Source organism: Daucus carota, chromosome 4, assembly GCF_001625215.2.
Source record: "Daucus carota subsp. sativus chromosome 4, DH1 v3.0, whole genome shotgun sequence".
Classification (NCBI taxonomy): Eukaryota; Viridiplantae; Streptophyta; class Magnoliopsida; order Apiales; family Apiaceae; genus Daucus; species Daucus carota.
In genome coordinates this window covers 32,267,056-32,290,551 of record NC_030384.2, presented here as the reverse complement: position 1 = coordinate 32,290,551, position 23,496 = coordinate 32,267,056, and the positions used below count along the sequence as shown (strand labels likewise).

The 23,496-nt window shown below is 31.8% G+C and overlaps 2 protein-coding genes across 2 annotated transcripts; one reads left to right on the top strand and one right to left on the bottom strand.

The window, feature by feature from the left end:
• Positions 1–13,721: 13,721 nt before the first annotated feature.
• Positions 13,722–16,232, top strand: LOC108217253 (BTB/POZ domain-containing protein At5g03250). The gene is made up of 4 exons (XM_017390090.2): positions 13,722–13,780; positions 14,293–14,362; positions 14,450–15,667; positions 15,831–16,232. The coding sequence occupies exons 1-4, from the start codon at positions 13,722–13,724 to the stop codon at positions 16,230–16,232; spliced, it is 1,749 nt and encodes a 582-aa protein (XP_017245579.1).
• Positions 16,233–17,768: 1,536 nt separating this feature from the next.
• On the bottom strand, positions 17,769–22,889 carry LOC108216810 (cytokinin riboside 5'-monophosphate phosphoribohydrolase LOG1). Its single transcript, XM_017389651.2, has 7 exons — positions 22,469–22,889; positions 21,925–22,022; positions 21,736–21,766; positions 19,860–19,959; positions 18,593–18,663; positions 18,343–18,486; positions 17,769–18,140 (listed from the first exon to the last, which is right to left on the bottom strand). Exons 1-7 carry the CDS (start codon positions 22,589–22,591, stop codon positions 18,051–18,053), a joined length of 657 nt encoding a protein of 218 aa, XP_017245140.1. The 5' UTR covers positions 22,592–22,889; the 3' UTR covers positions 17,769–18,050.
• Between the last annotated feature and the right edge of the window lie 607 nt (positions 22,890–23,496).

Sequence of the window (23,496 nt, the reverse complement as noted above, 5' to 3'; positions counted from 1 at the left end):
AAATAAAAATTATTTTTTATTTATAATTAACTGATCAACTATAAATAATAAATACCTACCTATTTCAAATTACGTCAAACCATCTTATAAATTTTTCTTAGACGTGTTGCAAACTTGCAACCGATGTCCGGACCAACATATAACAAGTAGATACTACGAAGACTTATCATGGTTCAGTCTATGTTTTGCCATTGATATTGTCAAATAGGTGGAGGCGAGAAGAAAAAAACAAAAGTATAATTGAAAAAATTTGGTTAATCAATTTGGAAACATCAGTTCCCAAGAAATATTAGGAGACTTGGTAAAAACTTAAATTCAATTTTGATTTTTCACAAATAGACGTACGAAAGAAAAAATTTAGGACCGTATATCTAATATCCCTGCTACTCATAGGATTTTTGTTTAGTATTACGGTATATTCTAGGGTGGCTTCTATTGAAAGGAGTATTTTTGAATTACAATCAAATTTAGAGTATCCCTGCTACTTATAGGATTTTTGTAAAGTGTGACAGTATACTTTAGGTGGCTTCTATTGAAAGGAGTATTTTTGAATTACAATCAAATTTAGAGACCATTTGGAAAAATGATGGATTGGGTTGTTATTTTAAATTTTCTGATTTTTACTAGTATTTGAATATGTGGATTTCAAATGAAATCCAAATTACCAAACATTTTATTTGATCAAATCCAGTTTCCCAAACAGGTCATTAAATTCTTTATTCTGTGAATATATACTTTAATTAAATGAATTGTGTAGAAAATAGATACATGAAAATTTGTCATTTGAAGAATGAATTGTGCAAAAAACAGATACATGTTGTAGAAATTTACAAAAATATTCATGCTAAATATACAATGACAAATATATATAAGATTGCAACGCGTCAGAGGAGGTCAAATCAATATATATATATAAAGGAGGATGCGGGCGTCTCCAGAATTGTTCGATTCAATCTTCTGATTTTTCTTAAATTTTCGAGAAAAAATATAATTATGATTCAAAAAAATCACGTTCAAGAAGTCTAAAGGTAATACAATTCTTTTTTTTACTGAGTTCGAAAAGTAATACAATTCTTCTTCTTATTTAGGAGTAATACAATTCTTATTGTTAATTATATATTTATATATAAATTATTAAAAAAGTACAATTTTTAAGTTCCTTCACGGTAGCTTCATCGATGTTACCTACCAAATAAAAGGCCTGTTCAGGAAGACTGTACATGGGTTCGCACAACAAGCTGCCATTCATACGAATTCGTTGGCTTCCCGGATGCTAAAATCGACGTCCATTTCAGCTTGCTATTTTTCCCGTTGCACATATGAGCGGTGACGTGGCGTCTCTAAAAATTCTTCGTTTGATTTTTCCAAATTTTTTGAGAAAAAAATAGGTAAAATAGTTAAAAAATAGTAATCATAAAAGATATATAATTCTAATTAGTTAAGAAATAAGTATTTTAACAAAAATATAATAGCTAAAATTTACGAAATTCTAAGTACTTAATCTTATTAAAAGAGAGATAGTTTTAAACACTTAAGAAATAGTAATCTTTAAGAAAAATATAATAGCTAAAATTTATGAAATTGGATATATTTATCCAATTATAATTATAATTTTATCATAATGTAAATGATTATTGATTATTTCTATCTAAATAATGATAAATTTTCTATTAGTATTATGTTTGACGGAAAGTAGCTAAAATAATCTTTTATCTAAGTTATTATATATTTTTTTTATTAAAACTGGATCACAACTTAAAATAATTTTTATCCAATTATAATTTTTAACTTTATAATAATTTTTATTAATATTGTGTTTGACGATAGGGCGACTCGAACTAATATTTATATTATAATGTTTTGTTATTAGTATTGTGTTTGACAAAAGAGCGGTTCAAACTAATTTTTATCTGTATTATTATATTTAATTTAATCATAATTATAATAATTATTGATTAATATGTCGTTGATGGGAGGGCGGGTCAAACAATTTTTTTTATTCGTATTCTGTTTTATTGGAGGGCCACTTAAACAAATTTTTATATTAAGTATAATATTTTTTATTAATGATATGTTTAACAGGAACATGACTCAAAATAACATTTATGCAATTATAATATTAATTCGTATCAAAAATTATAAAAAAGATTCTTAATTAGTATAGTATTTGAGGGGAGGGCGGCCCAAATTAACTTTTATCTAAATAATAATAATTTTTTTATTAGTAATGTTTGATGGGAAAGCCGCTAAAACAATTTGTTTATCTAAGTTATGCTATATTTTTTTTATTAAAGCTGGACCATAGTTTAAAATAATTTTTACCCAATTATAATCTTTAATTTTATCCTAATTATAATAATTTTTATTAGTATTGTGTTTGACGGTAGGGCGACTCAAACTAATATCTATATTATAATGTTTTGTTATTAGTATCGTGTTTGACAAGAGAGCGGCTCAAACTAATTTTGATCTAAATTATAATATTTAATTTTATCTTAAAAATAATAATTATGGATTAATATTATCTTTGACGGGAGAGAAGTTCGAACTAATTTTATTATCAGTATTGTGTTTGACATGATGGCCACTTATACAAATTTTTATACTAATTATAATATTTTTTTATTAGTGATATGTTTAACGGGAAGATGACTCAAAATAATTTTTATGCTATTCATATCAAAATTTATAACGCCGCCGCGAAGCGCGGCTTTTTTCACTAGTTTATATTGAAAAACAATTAATTTTCATGTTATAATTAATATTGCATTTATGATTGCTCCGTATTTCTTTTATTGCAATTTCAAAGTCCTAGGTACAATCCCTCTTTAAATATATAATTATTTAATATTAATAAGTAATTTATAACAATTTCAGTAAAATTTTCTCAAAAAAAAAACAATTTCAGTAAAAAAATCTTGATCCACATGATATTTTGAATGTATCATCATAATTTGTTTGTATTTTTTTTAAGAAAAATGTATCATCATAGTTAAAGCAAAAAAAAATCTGATGCCCTCCCTACACACCCTAAAAACATGTGATATGTTCAGCAGATCAGCTGTTGGTATACTATCTCCAAGCAAGAGCTTCCATAAAAACATGGTCTCACCCATGATATGAAAATTTTAATATGGAGACGAGGGAGGGGATTCTTCTTACTGGGTAAAAATATTGTTGATGTCTAACTATGCCATCTGCCATGTCTTCTGGTTGTGCTATTTTTTAATCATTAAACAACTAATTTATTAATTCTCTACGTAAGCTGAGATCATTATGGAAAGAAAAATAAATAAAAATGAGAACAACGAGATCTTGTTGCGTGGAGTCGTAGTTAAGTAGAGAGTCAGTCATGTCCAATATAATATACTTTTTTATTGATGTCGTTAGAGCAACCCCAATGGTGTTACTTATCTTCGACCCCTAAAATATAATAAAATAATGATTACCTATAATATAAGTAAGCAAAAACGTGTTTTACTCCAATGGTATTCCCTATAATCATCCCTATATTTGAAAAAAAATATTTTATTAAAATTTTTATTATGGTGGGGTAGATAAAAAAAGGAGGGAAAATAAAAAATGAAAGAAAATGAGAGAGAAATAGATGAGTTGGAAGAAATAGGGGCTCACTTTTCTATCCCAAAAGAAGGGGTTTTGTTTTCTCTCACCTAAAAATTTTAGGTAAGGAGAGGATGGTTGGAGTGAAGAATTTTTACTTCAACTCCTATTTTTGTCCACGTAGGCTCATTATAGGTAAGGGAGGTGTTCCGTTGGAGTTGCTCTTATGTGTTTATCTGGGACTGGGGCTTAGGGATGGTTAAAAAAATCCGATCCGAATGGATACCCGACCGTTTCGACCGAATGAATCTTACCGAATCCGAGATTTCATATAGTGAAGATTTGTGTTTAGAAATTATTAAATACGATTCGAGATTTTATTAATTTGTATGCTTTATTATTAGTGCACTTTAATTTTAAATATAATGAAATTCAAGGGCGAAAAAATCAAAAATAATATTTTTATAATACTACCTACATTGCGGGATTCGGGTTTTGGATAAAATCGAACAAACCCGAACCCGATCCGAAATCCGTGGATTTGGATTTGATATTTGAAACCCGATTTGATTTAGATTTGGATTTTAAAAATAATATAAAATTGAATATCTCATATATCCGAGCCGATTCAACCCGTTGTCTATCTCAGATCGGAATACTCTTAAAAGCAAGGCAGTCAAATTCTAACCGTGGTTAAGAGCGATCGCGTCAACTATCCTCTAAAGAATCAGGGGATGAAACAGTAATTTACATCAGAAAATTCGAGAAATTGGATTATTTTCCAATTGAATAATATCAATAATTTTTTGTTCATTCTCAAAAAAGAAAATCAGTAATTTTTGTTAACAAATTTGTATAGACCACATTAATATAGTTTTCAAGAAAACATGTCTAAATTATTTGAGTTTTAAATTTTATCATCGAGAACAAATATTAGTATATTACTAGGTTTTTTCTTACAAAGTTCTAAAGTTTTTTCTGAATTATATATAATTATTTTCTCCGGATAAGTGCATGTCGCTTAAGTGCGGTTTACTTTGGTTCACGGCTATTACGCGAGCTTGTGAGTTTACCCAGTGCGCACCAAAAGGTAGCGGCTGCGGGTTCCTACATTAAAAAAAATAAAAATATATATATTATTTTAAAAGTGTTTGCCATATATAAGTTTAATAAATAAATAAAATAGTTATTCATTTATTTTTAAATTTAAAAGATTATCATTAAGATGACCATACCCATCAGGTTCAAATCTAAACTACAAAATTGTACTTGAGTTACTCCCTCAGTTTTAAAATATAAGTTGCTTGACTTTTTTGCACGCATTTTTAAGTCTTTTGACCACGTGTTAAAAAGTATTATTTTGAAAATTTTCTTTTTTTGAATAAAAATATATGATTGATATTATTATTCAGAAAAAGAAAATTTCAAAAATGATGATTTTAAGTATGTGGTCAAAAGACTTAAAAATACGTGCGAAAAAGTCAAACAACCTATGTTTCAAAACAGAAGGAGGAACATTTAATTTCTACTAAGAAAATTTTTAGAGGAAACTAGTGAAGAGATAATTATAAAAAAGGTGATGCTAACAACTTGGTGGAAACACGGACATCAAAGTTAGGGCTGAGCAAAAAACCGATTTGTAACCGAAACCGAACCGAAACCGGGAAAAACCGAAGAAAACCGATCCGAATGTAACCGATCCGAAACCGAAACCGAAAAAATAAAAACCGATCCGATTTAAATGGTTCGGTTCCGGTTATATCTCCCAACCGAACCGATAAAAACCGAACCGAACCGGTTATTAAAATAATAATTAAATAATAAATATTATATATATATATATATATATATATAATCTATTTTTGGCGATTTGATAGAATGGTATTTGTTAGTGCATGCTGGGGTACAGGGCCGGCTCAACCAATTTTGGGGCCCTAAGCAAAACCTAAAAATGAGGCCCTTCCATACACATATATATATATATTTTTTAATATAATATAAATTTATTCATAAAAAGATCCTTACAAAATACAAAGTAAAAATTAACTTGGACAAAGAGGAGTGAAAAAGACAAGAAAAACGTTATCGATACTTAATATTTTTTTTTGCCAAGGGAATATTTATTTCAATGAATTTGATATTACAATTACCTAGACAAGTTATTATGACACATACTTGTCTTTCAACTTCTTTTAGGTTTGTTACTATACTTTTTTATATTTGATTCCATACATTTTATACCTGATATATATAAATAAATGTAATAATAATTTTCATCGCAATTTATTCGTGATATATATTTTAATTTTTGAACAAATAAATATATATATAACAAATATTATTTATAGTAAAATAATAAATTAATTTCTATTTCAAAAATCTTTCAAAAAGATGATCAATTAATGAATTATTCTCATTTTAAATTAATACCTCAATTTTTTTATATTAACTAAATATATTAAGAAAAATAAAATTGTTTAGTAAAATTTTGTTTTCAATAAGTTTTTTTTTTAAAACAAATACTAATACTTGTGTACACATATATATGTAAAAGGGTTTTAAAAATTTTGAGGCCCTTTTTTGGTTGGGGGCCCTAAGCAACCGCTTAGTTTGCTTTATGGAAGAGCCGGCCCTGCTGGGGTATTAGACATTCTGTTATCGTTTGAAATTTATGAATAAGTTGCCCTTTTACTGGTTTGATTAAGATTAGTTCTTTAGTTTACATATGAGAGATGCATTGCATTTGGTTTGTCTCCACTAATATAAAGGGTGTAGCTCCTGTTTATTTTCTCTATACTAATTAGCTCCAGAAAATATCAACGTTAGTCTGCTCTTATTTTGTTCTGCGTTTTTTAAGATAGATTTACCACCAGGAAATACTATTTAATATGTTAATTTAATTACAAATTAATATCAAGTTGCAGAACTAGAACTATATCAGGAAGTTAACTGATTTCCAGTTTGTTGGCTGAGTAACTTAACTGATCTGCAAGTCATATAAATTCTGGACCTTCACAAGTTGGAGTCCCTTTTTGATTATTTGCTTATTATTTTTACTAGTTGTATGTTTTATAATTACTGGAACTCTTATCTATGGTTCTGTTTCTGCATGCGGCCAACAAAAAAGTTGTCATCAGAAAACAACTTGCATTGTGTATCTGATATCAAATTTGTATGGTACCTATTGTTTACTGGAATTATAATTTATAACGTATATTACACCGCAAGAGATGGATATTACATATAAAACAGATTTTTATCTATTGTGCGTATTAATTTATTTTTTTGTAAATGAATTTTCAATTTCATAATTATCGGTTTTGTAACCGAAACCGAGCCGATTACAACCGAACCGGGATTTTTTAAACCGAAACCGAAACCGAATCCGAACCGGCGGTTGCGGTTTTCGATTTTAAAAACCGAAGATATATGGTTGCGGTTCCGGTTTTATCCCGAAACCGAGCCGAACCGGCCCATGCTCTCCCCTAATCAAAGTTGTGTCACTAGGTTGGCGTACGCGTACGCGTGGGCGTAGGGTGGGGACAACTGAAGAAATAGTATTTTGTTGTTTACATACTGTTGAAATTGATTTAACTATCTACGAATATTATACTTTTCCTCGATGAGCTGTGAATGTGGGCCCATCGTGGGCTTAACTTTCCGATACATTTAACAACGGGCCCGACCCTGAGCTAGTTAACTACCAACACTTACCGGTTTTCCTCCGAGTTGTAATTATGCACTATAGTCCATACCAACCAAACATGAATTGCTCAGTTTCACTTTGGGTGCTTTTTAAATCCAACCACAGACACCCTATTTTTGGTTTAACATTAAATACAAAGTGCTGTTTGACTACCTGACCTTTGGAAAATGAATATTCTTAAATTAATATGTAATTAATTAATAATAATTTTAATTAGTTAATAAAATTTATCAATTTAAATAGTAAGACTGATGTATATCAATTTTCAAAAATAATGCATCCCTTTTAAATAAATACTCTTGGGACAGAAAAAATTATCATTTTAAAGAGCTCATCAGAATTTATATATTTTATATATGTTGATATTTTCTAAAAGAAATTTATATTATTCAACTATATTTTTTTTTGAATTTTTCTCATAAATACCCAGGTCTAAAATATTTTTTTAAAAATACTGCATCTTTTTCAAATATTTTGCAAAAATACCAAATCTTTGAAATATTTGCAAAAATACTGTATGCAACCCGTTGCAACCACGTGGAATCATACTGGTTCCGCAACCCTTACGAGACCAATTAACTGAAATTGCATCTGTCTGCAATGTCTTTTTGCAAATATTATCTAAAAATTTAGTATTTTTATAATTATATTTAAAAGACGGTAACATCGCAAAAAAAAAAAAACTCAGAACAATTATTAGTTTTGGTGAATTCCCTGTTTTTAAGTTAATACAATATTATTGACATATTGTTGTAAAAATAGTGATATAAATGTTATAATATGCAGTAATGCCCATAAAATTGAAGAGGACCGTATAAATATCTCAGATTTTTTTAATGCAGAACTGAGCCAAACACAAGAAATGACCGAGACGTATAATAGAAATTAAGAAAAAACCAATGCCATAAATTTACCGGTACCAATGTGTCGATTAGCCTATTCCCCCATTTAGATGGCTATGAACAATATACAAACAGAATGGGCCAGGCCTAATGTTTGGTGGTCCTTGTCAGATTGATACTCGAGCAACACGCGACTATCGCCTATACATAAACCTTCTCGTTCAGCTGTCACTGTTCATTTTACCATCATCCAGTTCATCTCGAAGAACAATAAAACCAACTTATACAAGCAGAAACATGTAAATTAGCAAGCAAAACTGTGTGAAAAATAGGATTAATTATCTGATTAGGCACTCACTTCACACCAATATATCATCCGGGACTTTTTCGAATTTTCGGTCTTATTTGAAACACTGTTTTCAGAAATCGTATCAGTCTTGAAAGTAAAAAGTTAAATTCAACAACAAATCGACAGTTTGAGAAGCGTTACTCACAGGGATTTAACACAGTAGGCTATAGAGATTGTGTAGCTACGATTAATTGAATTTCTGCGTCCAAAAAATGGCTATATATGGATTATTAGGGTTGATCATAACTCATCATTTCCATCATCAATTTTACCCATTTTTTGGACGCAGAAATTCAATTAATTGTACCTACATAATCTCTATAACCTACTTTGTTAAAGCCTATGAGTAACACTTCTTAAACTGTCGATTTGTTTTCGAATTTAAGGTTTTATTTTAAAGACTGATACAATTTCTTAAAACAGTGTTTCAAATGAAACCGAAAATTCGAGAGTGCCCCGGATGATATATTGATATGAAGTGAGTGTCTAATTAGATAATTAACCCGTGAAAAATATGATACAATGTTCGTTCTTAAATATTGATTAATATTCATTACAATATTAACACGTACATGTAAAACAAGAGAATGAAACTAATGTGATGGTGCAATCAGAAGATTACAGTAAGAAGAAGATGTGATCAGAAACATAATGAGATTTCATATAAAAAAGTGTTAAAAGTGTCGTTTGATATACAAGAGGCGAAGATTATGAATGAAGGGTTTGTCTAATGTGTGTCCATGGGCACATGCTAAGCACGGAAACTCATAAATTTGGTGTCTTTTTATTGGTGTGGTTGGTGCGAATGCAGGGGATCAAGTGTAAGCCAATCAAAACATAGAAAAACTATCAAATTTTGTGCTTATTGTGTGCCCATGGGCACACACTAGAAAAACCGATGAATGAAATATTAATTATACTCAATCTGTTCAGCTAATTTACTTTCATTTTCATCCCAATTTTGTAATGAGATTTTTGGAGTGAAAATCTTGTTAAAGTTGCATTAATCTGCACTTGCTTTCATCCCTCTAAAAAACTCGAATACTAGTTAAAGTTGAGAGCAATTTTACTTTCTTTTTTCACGTGCTTTCGTCTTTAGTTTAAACTCCAGAATAGAGTGTCAGAGCATCTCCAAGAGACTCCTTATTAGCTCCTAAATATAATATAAACAATGTGCCTCTTAGCAATTTAGTGCAAGTTAAGAGTGTACACTCCAACAATGCTCTCTATATCTCTTCTCTATTTCATATTTTATTCATATTGAGCTCCACTATATTGGGAAACAAAACAAAAAGAGAGGGAAGTGGAACAAAAGGGAGGGAAAAATGGAGGTGAATTGGAGGGAATGATTTTTTTATTGTGAAAAAATAAGTTAAGAGTCATGTGGTGGCTCTTAACTTTGAGGAAAGAGGAGAGAGAAACAAGAGGCTCTTAGTGATTTAAGAACCACTTAAAAGTCTCTTGGAGCAACATTTTGTCTCTCCCTCCTCAAATCTCAAGTTAGGAGCCTAAATGAGTCTCTTGGAGATGCTCTTAGTGAATCGTATCAACTCAATACAGGCACGAGTCGACAATTCGTTCTTGTTTTGGGCGAACTCCGCATGTATAAATGAATTTTTCTGTCAGTGATTCTAAAAGAAATTAATTACAATTTGATTTCATTGTTGGAGATATCAAATCATTATTATCTTTAAATAAGGTTCTTGTACTAATATTAACACAATCTTCCACTTATGCCCGCATACATAGAAATCGTGGTCAATCTACGACACTCTGTTATCATTCACTATCTTATGACGGCGTTTTTAATATACTCTCTGGTCTCTTTTTACATATCCATTTTCAAAAAAAATCTTGACCCTATATACATGTCCATTTCTACTTTCAAAATAAATCTAATGAAAATCTATTCTCATAATTTCTATTTCCAAGACCTGACTTATTTAAGGCTTCGTTAAATTCACGTTTTCAAGACATTAATTAGGAGTCCATTTTTAAAACATTAACTAGAGGTACTGAAGGAAAAAGTTTAAATAATCAATTCTTTCTTTGTATATGTGTTTTTTTTAAAATTGACATGTAAAAGAAGACCGAGAGAGTATGGAATAAGATAGTTTAGCTTTGTTTCAAAAAGAAGAGGATGGTTTAATTTAAAAAATTATTTTTATACAGAGTATTAATCTGAGTGTTCGTAAAAGAAAAATAAAAACCCAGCCACGTGCCTTTTTAGCGAGGCCCGAAGTTTATACACCTGCAAGTGCCGTAGTAACACATTAATTTTAGGGCCACATATAACTCGACCTGGGCACAAACGGAATATTTAGTCCCTACCGCTACCAGTGCGGTCCGCCGGCAGTATTTCAATAAGGACTTAAGGAGTGTCATCATCATCCGAAGAACAAAACTAGCTGGATCTGGTGATATTTTTTACTATTTTCTTACCCCTGTTTTCAGGTACACAGGTCCCCCGACGTGTCCGAAAATTTTATAATTAAAACATCTCGTCATAAATGCAAAATACTCATAGATGATTTGGCTATTTGCATCTGATTTTAATTGTTTTGATCTGTAATAAAAACTAGCTTATAACCCGTGCAATGTACGGGCGGTTAAAATATTTGTTATTTTATCGTATATATTTTAACCTAAACAAGTATTATTGTGAAAATAAAATTATGATAGAGAAATGTGATTAAATAATTTTTTTAACAACTGATAAATTCTTAATAGTTAAGTCCGTCAAATGACTAATTAAAAATTAGGTCGAATACACAACCCCCCACACAGATATATATATATATATATATATATATATATATATATATATATATATAGGGTCCTACTCTGGTACAAACTATCTTAGCGTACAAACTACAAACTAAAATTAAAAAGTCTCTAAATCAAATCGAAATATAGCACATATGGTATGGAAATTGATCGTTGCGAGATGAACAAAAATACAGTGAAGTCGGATTTCAAAAAAAGTTCACCGATTAACGGGAAAATTCAAATTAAAAACGGAGGGGAATCTGCGGATCATGTGTGACAGGGTGTATATTGACTGGTGTGTGGTTGCCCCTGCGGGGCCATTGGATTAGATTCATCCAAGGGCTTATATTGAGTTTGTAGTTTGTACACTAACTTAGTTTGTATTTGAGCACTTCCCTATATATATATATATATATATATATATACTGAGATATATTTACAGAGAATGTTAGAATATGTTTTTTTTCATGTTATAATTTAAGGAGATCTATAAAATCTGATATAATCAGTATTTTAATATTTTTTTATTGATAATTAATAATTTAGTATGAAACATATTATAAGTTAAAAGAGACACGTAAAATCAAATATCAACCCATCCTACTAATCTCAGTTTTAACAGTTTTAATGTTTCGATTTAATAGATAATAAAAAGAATATATTATAACATGTTATAAATTAAGAAGGTTCGTGGGTCGAATACCAACCGGCTCACCGAACTCGACCGACCGACCGACTAACTGAACTTTTCATGTTTCGGCTTAATAGTATAATAATATATTACAAATTTATAATATTACTTTTAAGGTGAGTTCATTAGAGTATTTAAAAATATTGTTAATGTATTTTGGTTGAAAAATATCACAGGTTATTTATTAATAATACCATATTTTTATATATATGTGGCCCGTGTTAATGGTAGAAGATCCGCTTTTTTAATTAGAAAAACTGAAAAAGATATGTGTTTTAGTTAAAAAGGTAATTACTATGTTGCTCGATGTTATTTTAAATGATAGAGTTTTTTCAGTTAGAAATTATAAAAAAAATAACATATTTTAGTTTTTTTTAAAAAAAATTGTTATATAGATAGGCTCATATTTTGCCCCCAGACTGAACAAACTTTCAATATTTTGATTTTAATAGTATAATAAAAATATAAAATATATTTTTATATGAATGTTGTGTTATTTTTGGAAAATCGGTTTTTTTAGTTAGGATTCTGAAAAAGATAATAGATTTAGTTAAAAAGATAATTGATTATAGAATTAGGCTCATAATTTGGCCCAATTAATGACCGGCCGACCGACCAAATTTTTAATGTTTCAGCTTTAAAAGTGAGATAAAAATTTAAAGCATTAATCTTAACACATACTTTAACACAATCAAATTGCAAAACCTCAATTATATAACCAATTAATAATTTGAGATAAAAATTTAAAGCATTAATCTTAACACATGCTTTAACACAATCAAATTGCAAAACCTCAATTATATAACCAATTAATAACCTGAATTTACAACATAAGAAACCACGGGAAAATATAATACTCATGAACAAAGAAATATATGCAGGTATATATAGATACTTATATACATATAAGTGTGTCAGAGAAGGAGAACAGATTACGGGAGATTATGAGAGAAGTTGTGTCCCTCTGCCTCTCATGAGGGGTATGAATTTCGGGAAGCTGGCCTGAAGAAAACTGGAAGCAGGCGTATATGTTTTTTAAAAGTTTTGACTTTAGCTCATGTCTTGTTTAATTTATGTTTCGACTCGTTTTTAATTTATGTTTTGACTCGTTTATGTTTTGTTTTGAAGCCTACTAATCGGACAACCCATATAAAAGCCCGTGTACCGACCGACCGACCAAATTTTTAATATTTCGGCTTTAATAGTATAGTATAGATTAGTATTCAATAAAAAAATTAGTTTCAAAATACAATTTTTAAAAATAATAATTTAAATGTATGATCAAAACATCTAAAATTCCGTGTAAAAAATTAGATAACTTATATAAAAAATCAGAAAGACTTTAAATTATTATTTTATTAAAAATGATTAATATTATAAAGACTTTGTCGCATTTATCTATCTACAAATTTTACTGTACCAATCTCATACATAAATATATTAAAAGTAATAAATTTTATTATATAAAACTAGGTTTAAGTTCACCCTTCCGTCCTTTTCATATAAAAAACAGAGAAACGCACAGTACCACCATTTTATTTTTCTAAAGGTACGTGTCCCAGAATTAGGGGAGACGGAGAAGTATAACTGTATAAAAGTGACATAAAAATCGGCCAGGGAAACAACAGTTGTTTCTCAGCTATTAGCCTTTAGCCCCATAACTGCATTCTCGGTCTTCTCTACACCACTAGACTCGGACTCTCTATGTCACTGATCATAATTATATGAACAATTCTCACTTTTTTCTTCCCTTTTTTATCATTTACCCCATCGATACTCTTTTTTAAAAATCATCATCCATTAATGGCGTCTTTGAAGCTTGGTACAAAACCTGAAGCATTTCAGCGTGATGGCCTCACCTGGTACGGACCTTTTATTTTTTATTCATTTATTTATTTTTTGTTTCAAATATTTGGTGGATCACAAGTAACTCACTGACGAAAGAGAAGCAATTCCTCAATCTCGTTCACAGATGTTAATAAATATTAATGTGCGAAGTGCATGCTGTGTTGTAACAGTCACTTCAGTCACGATATACTAATACTTCAATGTAGTATGATACGATGCACTACAAATATAATATCTGTGTGAATCTCATCGACAACAAAGACCTCTGGATCTAATGCTATTTCCTCACTCCCTTCACGGAAGGTCGAGGGTTTGAACCTTGTCACAGAGAACACGGATATGGTAAATTATTCGAACGCTTATTGTTTTGTTCAGGATCCAGGAAATCATCCTGTTTCCAATATAACACATGCATTGGGCGTTAATTAAACAAAAGGCAATGTTTGATAAGAATAGTCACAATTTTACCAGTCCTTATGATTTATAGTTCAAGAACTACTGTCTAATGAATTTGCAATTCGATTAGGCAATGCACAACAGGGCTTCCAAGCGATGTCACCATTAAGATCGGAGAAATGTCATTCCATTTACACAAGGTTCATTCTACTATATTGATATTTTGCGTGATGAATAATATATGGTTTAGAAGGCTCACGCTTGTATTTTTCGTTGATGTACTGTAGTTTCCGTTGCTGTCTAAATGTGGACTACTGGCAAAGCAATTTGGGGAATTGCCTAGTGGTGATGGATCCATACTGGAATTACAACTTTCTGATTTACCCGGTGGAGCTAAAGCATTTGAGCTTATAGCCAAGTTCTGCTACGGGGTCAAAATTGAGCTTACTGCTGTAAATATAGTTATTGTAAGGTGTGCAGCTGAATACCTTCAAATGAATGAAGATGTTGGAGAAGGAAATCTTATTAGCCATACTGATGCTTTTCTCAATGAAATATTTGGAAATTGGACAGACTCGCTTAAAGCTCTTGAGACCTGTGAAGAAGTTCTTCTGTATGCAGAAAAGCTTCACATAGTAAGAAGATGCATTAATTCCCTGGCAATGAAAGCATGTGCTGATTCACAGTTATTTGATCGGACTGGGTGCAATGATAGTAATGAAACAGACTCCGATATATTGTGGAGTGGAATATCAACTGCTACGAAGGCACAACAAATGGGTGAACGGTGGTGGTATGAGGATGTGTCCTATCTTGGGCTAGCTTTTTATAAAAGGTTTATCCAAGCGGTTGAATCAGTAGGCATGAAGCCTGAAAACATTGCTCACTCTCTTGTGGTTTATGCAAAAAGATATATACCTTTAATGAATAGGCATTCAAGCTTTAAGGGTGCAAATAGTGCAAAATCAGGAAATAATGTTTCAACACCTTCCGAGGCAGATCAGAGGGCTCTCCTTGAAGAAATCGTGGAGTTACTTCCCAGTCAGAAAGGAGGAGTGCAGACTAAGTTTTTGGTGAGGCTACTTCGCACCGCGATGCTCTTACAAGCAAGTCCAACATGCAGAGAAAATCTAGAAAAAAGGGTGGGTGCACAGTTGGACCAAGCGTCTTTAGACGATGTTCTAATTCCAAATTTGGGCTACTCAGTGGAGACTATGTATGACATTGACTGTTTTCAAAGAATTCTGGATTACTTTTTGTCAACAGAGCAGATTTCTTCCATGGCATATTCTCCAAGTATAGTTGAGGAGAATCAGTTAGCTGAAAGTTCTGATTCACTGATGGCAATTACAGTGGTAGCTAATCTGGTGGATGCTTATCTTGCTGATGTGGCACCAGATGTTAATTTGAAATTTCCAAAGTTTCAGTCTCTCGGTGCTTCAGTCCCTGATTATGCCAGACCACTGTCCGATGGCATGTACCGCGCCGTTGACATATATCTGAAGGTATCAGTCATTAGCTGCTTCGGAATATAATTTATTTGGTTCATATGAACATCTTGGTAAACTTTTTATATATTGCATACTCATGGAGCATAATTTGGCAAGATCTGATGGAGTCATCGGTGAGTGGTGAATGCTAATCATGCTTATGCTTGTTAATGTCCAGGCGCATCCTTGGCTCACAGACATGGAGCGAGAGCAAATATGCAGGCTCATGAATTGCCAAAAGCTTTCACTGGAAGCAAGCACCCATGCAGCACAAAACGAAAGGTTACCTCTCCGTGTCATTGTGCAGGTTCTGTTTTTCGAACAACTTCGGCTACGTACATCAATTTCTGGGTGGTTTTATGTATCCGACAATCTTGAGAACTTGCAAGCACCACCACTCTCCAAAAATGATGGTTCCCGCCAAGTGGGAGCTGGTGGTGTGGATGATATGAAAGAACGCGTTATGGAGATTGAGAAGGACTGTCGGGATATGAAGGAGGAGCTTCGGAGGCTGGTGAAAAAGAAACGAAGATGGAGCTTTTTTGGCATATGGAGATCGCAGAAGTGTAGGAACCTCTAAAGCAACAAAGCCATGCAACTGACATCTTACATTCAGAAAATTCGGAATAAGATCTTGGAATTCCTGGCCATCCTATGTCAAAATTATGAACTGGTTCTTACAAATTTTTTATGCACTGTGGTTTTTTTTGAGCATGCTTCCAATCTTAAAAAAATTTGACAAAAGCATACACAATACATTACACTTATCAGGTAGTTGGTTTCGGATAATCAGCAAACATATGAAACTCAAACATAAATGGTTGTAGGGGCTAACACTGCACTGTGCACAAAAGATGTTCTGCATCTTTGAGGTTTTGTAAATAATTCAAATTTTCCTTCCTAAAAATATATTTACTTAAGCTTAATCCATAAACTTGCATGTAATGCTAATTACAAATTAACTATCCAGACTAAATAACTGAACTAGATCGAATTAGTTGTAGTTTGGTTCATATGTCATCACTCATCAGAGAGCAGCAGTAGCAGAACCACACTGGCAGACACTGTAAGCACACATTTTTAAGATGCTGTGATGTGAGCACCATGGTTTCATGGTACTCCCTATCTACTATCTATCACCATCGGACAAGGAATCATCATGAATACTCATGGCCCATAACTTATTATACTTAGTACTACTTCAAAAAATAATTATTTAGTACCCTCTAAATCAGTACATGTTTGTATATAAAAAAGAAGGGCCCGGGTCCCGTCATATGTCATGCAACATATTATCAACGTTTTTTTTTTTCCGGATGACGTTAACCTTAAAATTTTTAGATGATCACTGTATCTTTCGGCAGAAAAATCACTCATTATAGGACTTTTACCGTCCAACGTTTTTTTTCGACTGAACGCATAATCAATTGTTTTGGACCATTACGAAAAAAGAAACACGAAGTTGCTGCCCAAGGCTTAACATCATTTCAGAGTACCTCCTTCTGAAAGTATTTCCCACGTTTGAATTCCGAAAAGATGAGCATGCAACTGCAACAATTTGAATATGAAACCACCTAAACTTCATTTAGTTGGAGACTTGGAGTGGTGTCAATTTTAGAAACAGTTAGGCATGTGTAAAGAACTATATCAACTAATCTAAACCGGGACCGAAGTTCATAGCAGACATCATTTTGTCCCAGGGGAAACTATATGCTAATGCTCTATCACATGCTCCTTCCAGCCTTGATTTCTCTCCTTTGCCAAATGTCGGTCCCGCTTTTCGACATTTATCATTTAAGCCCTCTCCAATCAACCCCAGCTTCAGTCAGTTTCTTCCACTACATGCATGTTGCAATTCATTATGTACTCATGCTTGTCCCTGATCATGTTCTTCTGCAGCAAGCACCTACTTGAGCATTGTTACAACATGTCTACTTGAGCATTGTTTCAACATTGTTTTAAACATGTTCCTATGTGTTTGTTGATGAAATTTCGTTTCAGTCTTCCAAAAAGTTTTAATAACATGTCTATGCTATGAATATTTCTAAAAATTGTTGCAAGTAGTTCAGAATGTTGCGTCTTTTCAAAGATGCGGTGTTATACTTGAACTGAAAGAAAACGAACAGATCAAGAAACACAAGTAACTAACCCTTAACTAGGAAATTTCATATGCAACAATTAAGTACTAATAATACTTACAAAGTTACAATGATTCGAAAGTGAACTTTCAAGTCGAGCTGGGATACTAAGGACGCTTCAACTAGGTCGTGGAACTAATTTACAGAAAGTACAAATCTTAATCCCCAAACAGTAGAAATTAATCTTAAGTCTTAGTTAGCTTCTTCACTGCCAAGTATCGTTCATCTAACAAACTGCTACACCGTCGCCCCTTAATCCTTCATGAGATATTATATGCTTGAGGGTGGGCAAGTTGCTCTGTCTCCCAGTTGGACTTCGAAGCAACTATCTCATGGCGAGGAACATAATCCTATGAAACCAAACATTTAAAGAAAACGAGACTAAAGTAAATCCATCTGTTCTTGAGCAACATTATAAACAGGTGCATTTCTTTGTGATATCTAGGGAATATATTTTCATTACGCTGAGTTAAACATGTCTAAGAAGCAGAAAGTAAAAGCAAGAAATTATCCGACTTATCTTAATTTCCTATCTATTTTGCAAGAGATTACCTCCAATTTCTTGACCAACTCCTTTGCTGTTGGTGCTGACACAATAATATGGCGTGCATTCGGGTTTATGAAGCCTTCCTCCACAGCCTTGTCAATAAATGACAGTAAAATGTTGTAGTAACCGTCCACATTAAGCAATCCCACCTGCCAAAATATACAACTACCTTATCTTTTTCAGTTTTGAATGGAAGTTAGGGGTCTATCAGATATGTCAATAACTTCAAAGTTGTAGTATATCAACTTAAATTACCGGTTTATCATGGATACCAAGTTGAGCCCAAGTGATTACTTCAAGGAGTTCCTCAAGTGTGCCATAACCACCTGCAAGTACATGTCAATCACATGTAACCATTTAACACAAACTACTACAATTAAATCCATAATCAAAGTTCACGGTTTGTCCACTCTCTAGTCTCTTCTATTTATGTACTCACCATTCTATGTTAAGCGCATATCTATTCTTGTTTTGTCAGTTGTCAGTAATGTTGTATATGATGTTATAGTTAACCTCGCTTAAATTATCCACTTGTGAGTTGTGTCCACGGGCCAAGTATTTGAAGCGGATGGTGTTAGTTTGTCAAATGCTGTAAAAACCTACTGTGAATTCAGTCTTGATCAGTAATAGTTTAAGCACATTCAATTAATATAATTCCTTAAAGGGGAGCTAATACTGTTATTATTGCCAATTATCATAGTCCTCTGCAGTATTAGAGGCCTGCTCTTCTGGCATACACTCCAGTTATGATGCATTGCATGCTATGCTTGATCTATCATCTATGTAATAATATTTTTCATCTTTTCTCCCTCAGAGATTCAGAGTTCATTTAAAGGATGTATACATTAATGTAAACAGATGGTAATGAGAGTCTCTTGAAAGGAGTAATCAATTACTTGTAAGTTGTAACCCTCTGGAATGCTGGTAATAGTTGGCAACAACAATTCAAAAATGGTATGAAATATACAGAATAAATTTGCTACATAAGGGATACAATGAATAGGTACTGTGGCATAAAAGTATGAGTATTGACTAACTTAATCATACAGAAACAGTTACTACTACTCAGTATGAGAAACTCTGTGTATTCAGTGAAATGTCATAGGTCAACAATTGAGGCTGGGAGGATTGCTTTCTATTAATGGGTCTTGGGGTTTGTGTGAGAAACTTACAAACTCATAATGGGAGCTTCAGCAGTTGCTTTCACAACATAGTAATGCCAGACCATTTTTATTTGGAATAGGAAGCTACAATACAAGAGGGCATAGTAAAACTCTAACCATAAATTAACATTAGTATACTCTCACTCAGTCCCTAAAGTGGCAATGGAATAGTATACAAAAGCTAACTGAATGGACAACAAAGGAACCAAAAACAAAACCTGGTTGATTTTGCAATGAGAAATGGCAAAAATATATATTATATCACCTGAGCTACATAGTACATAGACATGTTCATCAGCTTAATGTTAACTGTTAAGAGTACAATAGTGAGGCATTTGTAGGGCTTGTATTGTACTAACCTGGCAAGGCAATAAAAGCATCTGAGTGCCTAGCCATTTCAGCTTTCCTTTGGTGCATATCTGCTACTGCCTTCACTTCCCCTACTGTCACACCAGTTAACTGCAAAAGTACCAGAACCCAAACCACAATTGTTTTTAATAGAATGAGGAAGATTAACCAAGAGGGTACATTTATATGGGGAGCTGTGCAATGAAGCAATGATGAGAGTTGCAGCTATTTTGGTCCAGAAACTTAATCAACAACACTGGACAAGCAGCTCATTTCCCAGGGAATACAATTTTACTTATACTGTAGCCGTACCTAAGAAAACACAGGAGGGGACCTGTATTGGTGCTGAACATGTAATAAACCCAAATTTATACTGTAAGAATTAGTGAACAGTCCCTATCTACCACAAGTCCACTACAGTGTTATGAATCAGGACATTTTATAGAAGATCACCCATAACAAAAAATGACCCCTTCTATCAATTTTCAAGACTGTGTGTGTCTGTAGTGCATATTCATGCTATATACATTTTTATGACTACATTATATTCATTGCAACCAAACAAGAAGTCTATACAAAGCAAAGTGATTCAAGTGATTGAGTCCCATAAAACTGGAGATAACATTGCAGTGATTTTTTTTTACATCAATACCCCTTATTAATAAGCGAAACCACGTTTCGGTGGAACATCGGTACCAAAGTACCAAAATTTGGTCATCCTAAATATTTAATTATATATTTATTATTCCAAGTATTATACTCCTATTAAAACACATATATATTTTTTAGTACTCTGTAATAAAGACTTTAATATTGGTTAGGATTTTATAATTGTCAGACTTTGATATTGATTAGAATTTATAATTAAAGACTTCAATATTATACTATTAAAAAAAGACTTCTAACGTTGTTAGGATTTTGTAATGCAACAGTTATACCACCAATAGAATTATTTATTTTAATTTCTTTGAACTCAAATAATTTAATTTATGAAACAACTCTGTAAAACTCCCCTATCATATTTCAGCATTCAAATTAATAAAAGTTTATATTGATATTAATAGCCAAATCAATATTATTTATATATATACTTTTTATTAATATGCGAAATTTTTCTTTAGTGGAAGAACATCGTTACCAAATATCGAACTATCAAAATTTGGTTATTATCATGTATTTTAACGTTGTCATACCCTTCACAATATTATAATATTATTATATAACGGAAAGGGGTGGTAGCACTACCATGACAAACGCAAATTTCAACTGAGGATAAAATTGCTGTGAATTCTCCGGTTATAGTCATAAAAAGAGATTTACAAGATTTTGTCAAAAAAATTTATAAATAAAAATTTTAAATTCATTTAATTTATAATCTCTATTATAATTTTATATTAATTTGACAAATATCCATCAATATTAAATTTACAAGAACTTCAATTAGCGTTACACTTAATAATATTTATTAGACGTCTAAAAAAATTATGAACTAAAAAAATTAAGTTTTATTAAAGATTGAATACACTCTCATTCAATTTATATATGCTGGTGTTGAATTTTTTTTTTCCATCTATCTAGAATCAAAAAGAATATAATTATTTTATTAAAATACATCGTACCATTTTAAAATAAATTCATATAATAACATGTATCCTGAGAATATTTATTTTGAAAAATAAAACTTAAACATAATTAAATATTAATAGGCTAATTCATAATAAGTTTTGTATCTCAACAATAATAATTTAAATAACTATATCAAAAATATTATATTCCAATAAGTAATAAACTTAAAAAATTCATATAATCCCGTGCTTGGCACGGGTTATAAACTAGTTGAAAAATAAAGCAAGAAGGCAAACTTGAACATAGAAGACAGAGACATACCTCTCTGGGCATGAGAGTCTTGGGAATCACCCTGCAGAGATAGTAACATGACAAAACATACTTCAATCAAACAAACGTGACAAGAATTAAACTCAACTCAGTAATTCTGAATCTAAATCTACTTTTATTCTTGATCACATTCTTGTTGATTGAAAATACTACAGTACTAATAGTCTGGAAAAGGCTTACCCAATGACATGCCTCCCACCATCATGAACAGCCTGAGAAATCAAACCCATTAGGCCAATGCTGCCCCCTCCATACACCAGATCAATGTTTCTTGATACCTTCAATAACATAAAAATCAAATCAGCTCGTATCGATATTTCGCCACCTAGTAGCCTTTCATAAAGCTATTGGGACAAGGAGATTTCCACTAATGTATGTACTCTATTCTGATTAATATACTGAAAGAGCAAGCAGTCAAGCACAGAGAAATGAGCTAATGACAGAGAAACATAAGAGTAAGTTTCTTGTTTACAGAGAAACAGGGAGCCCTGGTTAGTAAGAAGAGCTTCAACCAACTCCAAGTTGAGGACATGTGCATGATAAATATATAATTTCAAGAAAATCCCATGAATCAACTTGCAAACAACATAACACAGTCCAAACAAATTTATATCTACTATGCTTAACAAAATACAACCATATTTAATAAAAAAAACATGTGAAAAAAAACACTTATTTTGCTCAAGAAATAATGAGAAATGCAACATTACAAAGAGGAACATACCAGTTCTTTGGCAAGCTGAATAGCAGCATCCTGATAGCTGATCTTTTTGCCATGGCTGCTCCCACAAAACACACATATTCTCCCGAACTTTGATACCACCTTCATCTCACCCTCACTCCCCATTTTTATAAATAAATTTTAACTATCTTGGCCTCTCAAGCAAATGAAAGCATGCTGCAGTGTTCTCAGTAACTTGATTATATTTACTACCTACCCTATGCTTGTATGGTACTAATAAAGATGGATGTACGTATATTTATAGACGGAGAGGGGGATCGCTCATGGAACAAAAACGTGCTACTAGAGTTTGGGTTACAAGACTAGTCTATTGCGCCGCTTTCTGATGCGTCATAACGAAGCATGTACAAAATACCTGTTCACACGCTTATATTCCCGCTCTCCAGTCTCCATGCTATGATTATTCTACAATTTTTGGAACAATTTAGCTGCTCGTTAATTTATATTGTTTTCAGATATAAGTCACTTGTTCAGATTAATAGATCATGATGTAAATTTTGATACATTATATATTCTTGACGATTAATTAAAAACTACTTTTCATTTTGTGATAATAAATTGTACTCTTTTCGTCTCATGTGATTGTTTACGTTCATTGTTTTATAATATATAGTTTTATAACGTTTTTTTAATGAATTATTTTTTGATAAAAGCTTAAACGTCAAATTATTATTCAAGAAAAAAAATTTGAAAAAATATCGTGAAAAGTCTCAAAATGCATGCTAAAAGGTAACGTAAAAATCTGCATATAGAATAATGCGTAATTGTATTAGAAAAAAGAGAAATGAATTATACTCCCTCCGTCCCACCAGATTCTTTACGGTTTTTTTTTTGGGATGTCTCGTCCAATTCTCTACATTTCAAAACTTACCAAAAATAGTTGATGGATTCCATCACTTCTTAACTTTTCCTTCCTTTTCATACTACTTTTACTCTCTTTCACACTATGTCCTTTTTATACATTAAAAATTAATAGGTCCCCACTTCATCCACTTTTATTTCTCCTTTTC

Coding starts and splice junctions, on each gene's coding strand:
- LOC108217253 (XM_017390090.2), top strand. CDS start 13,722: ATGGCGTCTTTGAAGCTTGGTACAAAACCTGAAGCATTTCAGCGTGAT. Junction 13,781..14,292: donor CAGCGTGATGGCCTCACCTG/GTACGGACCTTT, acceptor CAATTCGATTAG/GCAATGCACAACAGGGCTTC. Junction 14,363..14,449: donor TGTCATTCCATTTACACAAG/GTTCATTCTACT, acceptor GATGTACTGTAG/TTTCCGTTGCTGTCTAAATG.
- LOC108216810 (XM_017389651.2), bottom strand. CDS start 22,591: ATGGGGAGTGAGGGTGAGATGAAGGTGGTATCAAAGTTCGGGAGAATA. Junction 21,767..21,924: donor GGTGGGAGGCATGTCATTGG/GTAAGCCTTTTC, acceptor CTATCTCTGCAG/GGTGATTCCCAAGACTCTCA. Junction 18,487..18,592: donor TTGGTATCCATGATAAACCG/GTAATTTAAGTT, acceptor ATATTTTGGCAG/GTGGGATTGCTTAATGTGGA.